This window comes from Netta rufina, assembly GCF_964035555.1.
Source record: "Netta rufina genome assembly, chromosome: 6".
In the NCBI taxonomy this organism is placed as follows: Eukaryota; Metazoa; Chordata; class Aves; order Anseriformes; family Anatidae; genus Netta; species Netta rufina.
In genome coordinates this window covers 16091274-16101047 of record NC_140129.1, presented here as the reverse complement: position 1 = coordinate 16101047, position 9774 = coordinate 16091274, and the positions used below count along the sequence as shown (strand labels likewise).

General features: G+C 34.9%; 1 protein-coding gene across 1 annotated transcript in view; it reads right to left on the bottom strand.

The window, feature by feature from the left end:
- CWC22 (CWC22 spliceosome associated protein homolog) overlaps positions 1 to 9774 on the bottom strand; it is a gene marked incomplete at its 3' end in the record, with an annotated part of 41863 nt that overhangs the window by 18449 nt on the left and 13640 nt on the right. The window contains exons 14-19 of the mRNA XM_084289422.1: positions 6126 to 6203; positions 4884 to 5036; positions 3847 to 3974; positions 2847 to 2948; positions 2548 to 2744; positions 7 to 138 (exon numbers count right to left, since the gene is read on the bottom strand). Of these exons, the coding sequence (XP_084145548.1) occupies positions 7 to 138; positions 2548 to 2744; positions 2847 to 2948; positions 3847 to 3974; positions 4884 to 5036; positions 6126 to 6203 (790 nt within the window). The remainder of the gene's footprint in view (positions 1 to 6; positions 139 to 2547; positions 2745 to 2846; positions 2949 to 3846; positions 3975 to 4883; positions 5037 to 6125; positions 6204 to 9774) is intronic.

The following is a 9774-nucleotide window of genomic DNA, read 5'->3' as shown; positions in this document are numbered from 1 at the left end:
TATCGCTTCTATCCTCATGCTGTCTCCTTCCGATTTTCTTCTCAATGGATTTCCTTTTCCTTCCTTGTTTTTTCCTGGAAGCTTTATCAAATTCTCTATTTTTCTTTTGTGTTCTCTTTCTTTTAGCTTTCGGAGCATCTGAAATTATAACAAGTCCTGTGAATAAGGTTGTATTTTAATTAACTGCAGTCAATTTATTGAACTACATAAAGAACATTGTACACATTGTAAACTTAAGTTTAAAATGTTAAAGTACATGCTTAGCTAAAAGCTTTAATAGTCCTAAATATATGTATGTTACAATTTCTGAATGAAATCAAAGTGTGCAACTGCTAAAAACCAGCAAAGATTACTTGATTTGCTTTCAATTAGAAGTTATATTTGTCTAATACTTTCTTTTCAAAAGCCGAGATTTACAATTACCTCTGAAACCATCTAGATTATGAACTAACATCTGTATTTCTGAATATACAGTAGTGCTTATCTCTATGGAAGAGATTTTACTCCTCCTGCTTGCTGTTTATAAAGAACCACTAGATTTCACTCAACAGATGTGACAAGCCTTGTAAGTAAATAATGAACACCAAAGTTACAGCCATTTAGAGAATAACCATTACTATGGCTTATTGTATGAACTACGGTATCATATCATTTAACTGTTCCTAATTGCCTTTTGAAAATACTGTAGTCATAAATTGATTTAATAGTACATCAAATACCTGAGTTTTAGAGTAGCTGGCTAATCTGTTTGAAACTAAGGCTAACTGGCACTTTGATAATGTGCAAAGGTGGATCACTTCACATAGATTTTGGTAGATAAAGATTTTCTTCTCCAACAGTGTTTTCCCTACCATTTTATATCTACCAGAATGCAGAAAGACTCCAGAAAATAAGTAAAAACAAATATGAGTCTTTCACTACAAATTTCATCCTCTGGTAGCTCAGTTTTGGTTGTAACAGCCTGTCCAGAGCAGTGCAAAACCAGACAGTGAAGTTCCACACTAAATGTCAGTAAGGATCAATCTCCAGTTTAGCTGGATGCTCTATTTCTGATCAGCAGTTTTTCCTGTTTTCTCATACGTTGTACTGCTGAAAAACTTAAATACTGCATAATTCACTTACGAAAAATTCCTTTTTATCTCTACCAAGTTATTTTAGATTTAAAAAGTTGCAAACACAGTTATAACCAGTAATGGACCCTCACTTTATAGCAAGCCTGAATGAAGCTTACCATTACAGAATATAGTTATCTCAAATTATTGTTCCAACCACTGTATTTAAGTAGACAAGAAAAAAGTAGAACAAGAAAAAAGGTGAAACCAGGCTGCTAAGGTATCAGAAGTCTTAATGAATGTGTGTTCCTGAATGGAGGAAAGACAAGTAGTAAAAGAGAAGGTCCTAAGATTACAAAAATTAAGTGTTCGTACTAGCAGATTGCAGACTCAGTTGGTTTGTCACTAAGGACTTACCTCTTTGGTTCCTATCAAGCAGCTCAGTAGAGCTGCAGCTGTCTTTGCAGGAACCATCTGGCTCTTTGCTGAACTAACGCCTTCTCTGACCCTGTTTAACTGTGCCCTCCTCTAGTGCTTTATCGTCATTAATGTGATAGCTTCATAATGACACCCAAATCAGATTTTGTACAGTAACATTGCAACAGAGGAAAGAAATGCAATTCCAAAGCATGAGCAGCTCACACTGCTTTTATTTTATTAATCTATATTTTTGTTTCCGAGGCACACAATAAATCAAATTAACTTTGAATCACCGAGCTTGTGAACTATAGGAAGTCATGCTGTGTTATCACCTGCTCATGTTACACAGGAGAGACTGTACACACTAATTCATACTAGCATGTACTTCGCAGAATAAGCAACATTTATGACACTTCATGCTAAACAGAATGCTATACATGAGCAGGATGATACGAGATGCTAAATAGCGATTATGATATAAAACTATAAAATATGAAGTTGTAAGTGAAAGCCGATTCTTCCTTAGAGATTTCTCTCAAGACTAGAACCTTCACAGTATCAACACACAAACTCTTTTTGAGGAAAGCTAATTAGGAAATGAAAATTAAGACGGAGAATAAAATTAAACACACTGCTAGAACTGAGTAACGTCTTGTCTGATCCATGAAAAGACGCATTTACAGAGGACATAGTTCACCAGTAGGCACCCCACAGAGATATTAATAGGGAACTATTCTAACCCCTCCTTCCTTCACCAAACTGAAATGATAACTCTGTGTAACAGGTATCAACTGTTTAAGAAAGCCCTCGATAACAGTGTTCCTCAAATACTTAAGTGTCTAAAAATAGAGTGTAGTTTTTCTGATTTCTAAAGTAAGTTTCCATGAGCAAGAGGTAGTATTTTGAAACACATAAGTTAAAGAAATTTTACATATATTTATTCCTATATACGTTTTAAACAAAAAACAGTAACACCTTCTATAGCTAGTTTGTCAAAACAAGCATATGTAGCAAGCGCAGTAAATAGAAGTATAGCAACAAATAAAAGGGAAATGAATAGTTAGTGTTTAAATACCTGAGTCACTGCTGTTGCTGCTGCTAGATGAGGAGTCACTGCTGCTGGATGACTCTGAGCTGCTGCTACTGCTGTCAGAATCAGAATCTGAAGAGGAGTCTGTTTCTGAAGATGAAGAGGAATCTGATGACTCAACATCTTGTTTTTGTGTCATTATCATCTTTGGTGCATTTTTCAGATGTTCTCGTAATTCATCCCTAATTTAAAAGAGGAAAAAAGTTAACTTTTTCCCCCTTCTCAGGGGGAGGCACAGGAAAAGAAAACAAGAATCAAATAGAAACAAAAAGCATGTTCCTCACGTTAGTCCTCCAAGGCCAATAGAAGTGAAGAAGTTGATGGCAAAGCGAGTGTTTCTTGGGTTATCCCGAGGCAATAATCCTTCAAAGAAAGGCTGCAATGTTCTGTTGAAAACAAACATCTAAATCAAGCGCTATGCCAGTTTAGCACTAATTCTCATTGACATTAATAAACTGAAAAAGGAACTGCACACAACTTCATAGCACGGCAAAAGTTTTCTCTTCGTGCATTTTTCAGCACTTCCATTATATCTGTGGCATATATTAACAAAATTCTTCTGTTGGTCTAATAAAAAAATACTGGCAGGTTCTGACAAAATCAAGAGCCTAATTTTGCGAAGCCCTGAAGAGACCTCTGAAATCTAGCTTGTGATAGCAATGGATATTACTTGATGACCAAGAAGGTCAAAGATCTAGGTACCTATGACAAAGTTCCATCAAACAGGGCCCTAAGTATAAACATCTACTAAGTTCTGTTAATACACAGAGTTAATTCCTGTAATTGGGATTTCTTCTAGTAACAAAGATCAGTGTTGCCAAAATACAGTGTATTAAAAACATACATACTTAAAAGAATATGTTATTCATATCAGATTGAAGGACAAGCAACTAATCCAAGAAAAACTAGAATTAGATGCTTTTTTCTAAGTTTTGCCAGAAGAGAAGTCACAGCAACTTTTATTACATTGCCATATAGCTGACAGTATCACAGAATCACATTGTCTAGGTTGGAAGAGACCTCAAGATCATCGAGTCCAACCTCTGACCTAACACTAACAAGTCCTTCACTAAAATATATATAAATGCACATACTTGAACCCAAGTAAATGGTAGGTAGCACTCAATTTAACAGGACTCTTGAAATAAATGAAGTTATACACGCACTTACTCTTGAATACTACAGCTACAAAACTATGGTCTTGTTTGAATTTGAAAATAGAGTTCTCATTTTTACTTTTTCATATTAATTCAACGTACAGTTTTGAAATAGATTTCAACTTACTCATCTTTTAATCTTGCATTTAGATTTGGAAGTCCCATATATTCACTAAGCTCCTGAAAGAATATTTTGACAAAAATCCTACTGGAGGATGTGGTGGTTTCTTCACTCAGTATTATACACTCAAGGACCTGAAAATGTTTAGAGGGGGAAAAAAACACACACTAAAACATACATTCTTTCATTTCTCTTAAAACCCATTGACCTGAAATAACTAACAGCCTGATTTTTATTTATTTATTTTTGTTCACAAATATAAATGCTAAATCTTGGTCAAGACTTTTTCGACCTTAAGAATTCTGTTCTACTACCTGCAGGAAGTTTCTGATCACTTCTATGCTAGTAATTGTTTTAGAATTTATTTTAAGAAAAATCCGTGAAAGAAAAAAAAAGTCAGATGTGTGAACTTCTGGGAAAGTTAAATATTTGAAACTTCAGTTCTAAACAGATGAAATATTTGAACTGTGTGTGACAATTCACAACTGACTTGTGAATGACAATTAGATTAGGTTGTGTACTAAGAATAAAAGTGCATGAAAAGTTACCTTATAATTATTTTTTTAATGTTGTATTGTTATATAGCAGAATGTAAGATTGCCTTTATTCTTTCTAAAAGAAATCTTAAGTAACAGAAATGCAGCATTTTTAAATTTATTATACATTAAAATGAAAAGCTTTATGTAATTATAAGCATAATTTCTCATTTTTTTAGACTTATTTTCAAGAGACAGTTCTACTACTTACACTGTGGATTAGCTAAAAAAAGTACATTTTAATCAATCAATTCCAGCTGAGCTCTATAAAATAATAGCGCGAATCAACTAATTAAGAACTGCAGGGGACAGGGATAGGTTAGGAAGAAGAGATAATCAACACAATTGTTCAACAGTTTGCTTGAGAATATATTTAAATATATTATTTAAAATAGTAATAGCTCCAAAGTGCAGAAAACAGTAAAACTGATGCTTTACCTACCATTTCAAAATACTAGGCATTAATAATTAAATAAAAAGGATATGACAATAGACTGTTCTACTTACACTCCAGGGAATTGAATCAGTGTACAGTAGATGAGCAAACATCTTGGCAACATTCCTCAATTTGTTTGTTTCCAAACGATGGATAGTATCATACTGTTCTTTGAAAATAGCTTCAAATGATTCCATATACTCTTTTTTTAGCATGCAGAAACGCTGAAACAGTATTTTATAATTTAAACAGATTAAACAAAATATTAAACACGCACATAACCTACATATAAATGACCTGTGCAATGTAAATGTAATGGTGCTAGTATTTACTGCAAGATTTTCCTTTAAACTAATACTTAAAGAAGAAGAAAACACCTTCAAATTGATATATTTTATTGCTTTTGGCAGTTTGTCAGAGCAAGAAACTCATCTGCATTGCAGAAGTAGTAATAATTGATTTTGACCTGCAGCAAATTATCCAGCAATTTATTTTACTTCCATTCCAGTGAGAATACTGGATGTAACCCGTCAAATATAACTTTTTCATGACATCACTGAATGGGTATTCAAAATTAGAGAGGCAGCAGGGAACACAGCCAGAGGTAAGACATTTTGGACATAAACATTTCAAGGAAGATGGAAATTGACAATTATATTCTACTGCTTTTGAATATGCAGATTTATATGGTTAGTGCTTCACAATAGAATGTCAGCAGAAATATTGGATAAAAAAGTAGAAATGGAAAAAAACAAACCCTGTCAGTGTAACTGCTCGCTCCCTTAGGGCAACTATTTGAACTTAACTAGTCAGCTCTGTCAATACAAGACAGGGAAAGCTTGAACTAAGAAATAACTGCAACTATTAATTACTTACACATACAAAAAAAAGCCAACAAGGAGCTAGCAGTTTACTGAAAGACAAAACAAAAGAACAGGACTGAAATGACTGTTTTGTCCTCTAAAGACAATCTGAAGCATCTGGAAAAGAGGAGTCTCTAAAGTCAGTCTTTAGCGCCATGGAAAGGATTCTTCTAGTAACTTATAGTACATTTAACTTTTAGTACCATTCCTTGGCCTACAATTTACCTTTCTACAGTAATGAAAAAAAGGGAGACAAAAAGTAATAACCTAAGGAGAGAATAAGTTCTTGTATTGCATTCACTGTGCTTATTACGGTCAAAATGTTAATTCAATCAATTAGCATAACATTTTCAGAATAAAGACTATTAGTTTTACTTATCTATTAAAATTTAAGTTTGACACAAGAACTAAAGTAAAGCATACAGTATAAAATCTGAAATTAGAACTCACCCCTGCCAGTAACCCAAAGAACTTCTCATATGTTCTTTGCTGAGCACAGCAGTCAAGTATCATATTGCAGAGTTCTTTCTGATTTAAAATAAAATTTTCACTAGATAAATTCACTGTAGCAGTAAAAATATCATTACGAAGTACCAAAATATTGAAGAAATCCATACACTGATGATAGCTTTAAAACAAGACTATTTACATAAAACACATTAGAAACATCAGCACTCTTCTGAATTTCTTGTTTCTGAGGTTATTGGGGGCCTAAACATTAACTTTTTGCCATTTGTATTTCTTCTTCTGCTTAAGCTAAAGTTTTTGAGCTAACACACCATACAATGCAATAACAAAGTCAAATCTAATTTACCAACTGTCTTTACCACAGTGAGGAAAAGGAGTTATTACAAAAACTTTTTTTTTTTTTTTTTTTTTTTTTTTTTTTAAGATTAATAGCACCAATCCCCTACATCTATAGAAAATGAAGGTAAGAAAATCCACACTAAAGTATATCGTCCCCCTGTTCTCGGCTCTGGTGAGGCTGCACCTCGAGTACTGTGTTCAGTTTTGGGCCCCTCGCTACAAGAAGAACATCAAGGTGCTTGAACGAGTCCAGAGAAGGGCAATGAAACTGGTGAGGGGCCTGGAGAACAAGTCCTATGAGGAGCGGCTGAGAGAGCTGGGCTTGTTCAGCCTGGAGAAGAGGAGGCTCAGGGGCGACCTTATCACTCTCTATAGGTACCTCAAGGGAGGCTGTAGCGAGGTGGGGGTTGGCCTGTTCTCCCACGTGCCTGGTGACAGGACGAGGGGGAAATGGGCTAAAGTTGCGCCAGGGGAGTTTTAGGTTGGATCTTAGGAAGAACTTCTTTACCAAGAGGGTTATTGGACATTGGAACAGGCTGCCCAGGGAAGTGGTGGAGTCACCATCCCTGGAGGTCTGTAAAAGACGTTTAGATGTAGAGCTTAGTGATATGGTGTAGTGGAGGACTTGTTAGTGTTAGGTCAGAGGTTGGACTCGATGATCTTGAGGTTCTTTCCAACCTAGAAATTCTGTGATTCTCTGATATCACAGGAAAGCCCAGAAAAAATAATACTTAAGTATGGTTAGTACTTGTTTGTTACCTTAATTTCAGAACTCTAGGCTTTGAAACTAGGAAGTTGCATGTATATACCCATCTTTACGAGCAGGAACTGGCAGCTCATGAATGGGAGGAACGTTAAGCATATATACATTTATACACATCTTAAAACAACTATTTCAATTTTAAACCACAAGATTTCTGTATGTAATTGTTATAATTATTCATATACATACATATATGTGTGTGTATATATACATATATATATTTGTATATGTAAAATCATAAAGTGACCATCTGGTAGTTCAAGCTAAAGTCACGTTTTTACATCCTACTGCTGGCAAGAATGAGAAAAAAGCTGTAATTTTGTGCGGGGTGGGAGGAACAGCCAAACAAATGTAAAAAAACAAATTCAATCCAACAAGAGCACTTTTACCATTCTGGATTTTGTTTTTTGTTTTTAAATAAGCTTTGGGCTATTTCAGGTACATTAGAAATAATTCAGGAAGCCTAAATTTAAGCCTCGTGAGGCTGATTTGCCTAGACTTCCTCCTTTATACTGAAGGAACGGAGAGAAACTCTTCTAAAGGAAACTGCTTTAGGCTCCTGCTTGGAATCACCCTCTAAACGAGCATCTCCCATTCATGGCTAGGAAGGAGCAGGGGAAGCAGAGATAGATTAGCCTCTCAAAGCTTTTACACACACTCCATCACTGACAGTCTACCTTACACTTTCCTCCTGTCTGAGCGCACGTGGATGTAAGTATCAATTACAGCAATCCCACTGAAGATGCTCTCCTGCCACTGTTACCAACTATTTAAAACAACCAGCTCTGACCCCAAACTCTCTCCGCCCCCCCTCCCCCCCCCCTTTTGTGTGCACCAACACCAGCAGGGATTCTGGATCAAAACCCAGAGGGAAATGTGATTGTCACCTCTAGGATCAGAGCACTTCACCAGCTGACAACCAGTGGTATAGGCAATAAACATACAGGATTTTTTTATATTATATATATACACACACACACACATATATATACATGGATATATATAAATAGAAAACTTAATTTCCTAGCTATGTGAACTGAGCAGATTGTGATACAGCTATGAACTGGCTCAGAGCACAATTTGAAACAGTAATTAAGACAACTGAAGCGAACATTTTTATGTAAATTAAGAGCCATGAAATATATAGCACAAACAGGACTGCAGTATTTCCCCCATTAACTTTATTTTAGTATTTTCTAATGTGACCTACTTCATACTATAAACTAGTTTATGGCATTCCCAAACAGGTTTTAGGCTATCAGTCATGTATTTTTCATCATTAGTTCAGATAAATTTATATTTAAACTAACAATCCCATAAAAATAACGCTTAACTGAGGAAAAAATAAAATGAAGTTTTGCCTGAGCTGTCATAATTTCAATCATGTTATTTATTCTCTTGGTATCTGAAACCAGTTTAGTGTAACATCTACCAGACTCAGTATTCTCCCACTTGTGCCATTCTTCCAAGTACACACACCTAAAAGAAACATTTTGCCCATCACACACTGTACTCACGACAAACAAAAAGCCAACTATGTTTAACAAGAAATAATCCCTTCTAAATACTGAGACAGTAATGTATCAAACAGAAGCTTGCAAGTGTGTTTAAAGGCATTCCTATCAACACTGTCGCATTGTGTTAGCTTGGTATATTAAAATGCATATTAACTTTTTATATTATCCCGTTTTACAGTAATGCTGCAGTTAATCAGTTTTTAAACAATCAACAGGGGTAAAGTGCTGATGCCATTGCTAATAAAGTCAGCAAGACTTGAAAAAACAAATTACTTCTCTTCCTCATCTTAAATGCAATTACAACATTGGTATCCCCTGTGGTTTACAGTAATTAAATATTTTAACATTTTAATTAAATATTACAATGATTTCTAAGAGGGTATCTCAAATAACCACATGCATGAAAATGGACTTGCCCACAGATATTCTTGCTAGTGTTATCACAACAACTCAAGGTTAGGTCTAGAGTAACCGTCTTCCAGATTAAAAATTAATAAACTTTAAAATGATTTAATTGTTTTTTGAGAGATGTGACAAGTTCACATCGCAATTCTAGCTTCATTTATAGCTTTAAAAGGTTAGTTAACTCATTTCTTTGCTTCCAATGATAACACTTCTGATGATGTTTATGGCAAGTAGAATCTGTGGGTCTTAGCCCTTCATTTGCTTTAGAGAACACAATGAACTCGTTTCCCAGTTTTAATTAAGATATTGTGCTGTTTAAAGACTTCCATACAATGCTGAACAAATGACTACAAAGCTTAGCTCCGAAAGCACAGCTATCCAATCACGAGGTAAATAAATACTTTAAAAATATCTGATGTTCCATACAGATGAAGTGAATGATCTTTTGTAGATGTCTTGAATTCAATATTATACCATGGAAAAATAGCACTTCCCAAAACTGCTGACACAGATAAGGAGATATGTCTCTAAATACACGGCATTTCTTTCAGTTCTCCCTAAAGAACTAGTTCTTATCTAAAAAGTATAATGAGTTGGATGGACCTTG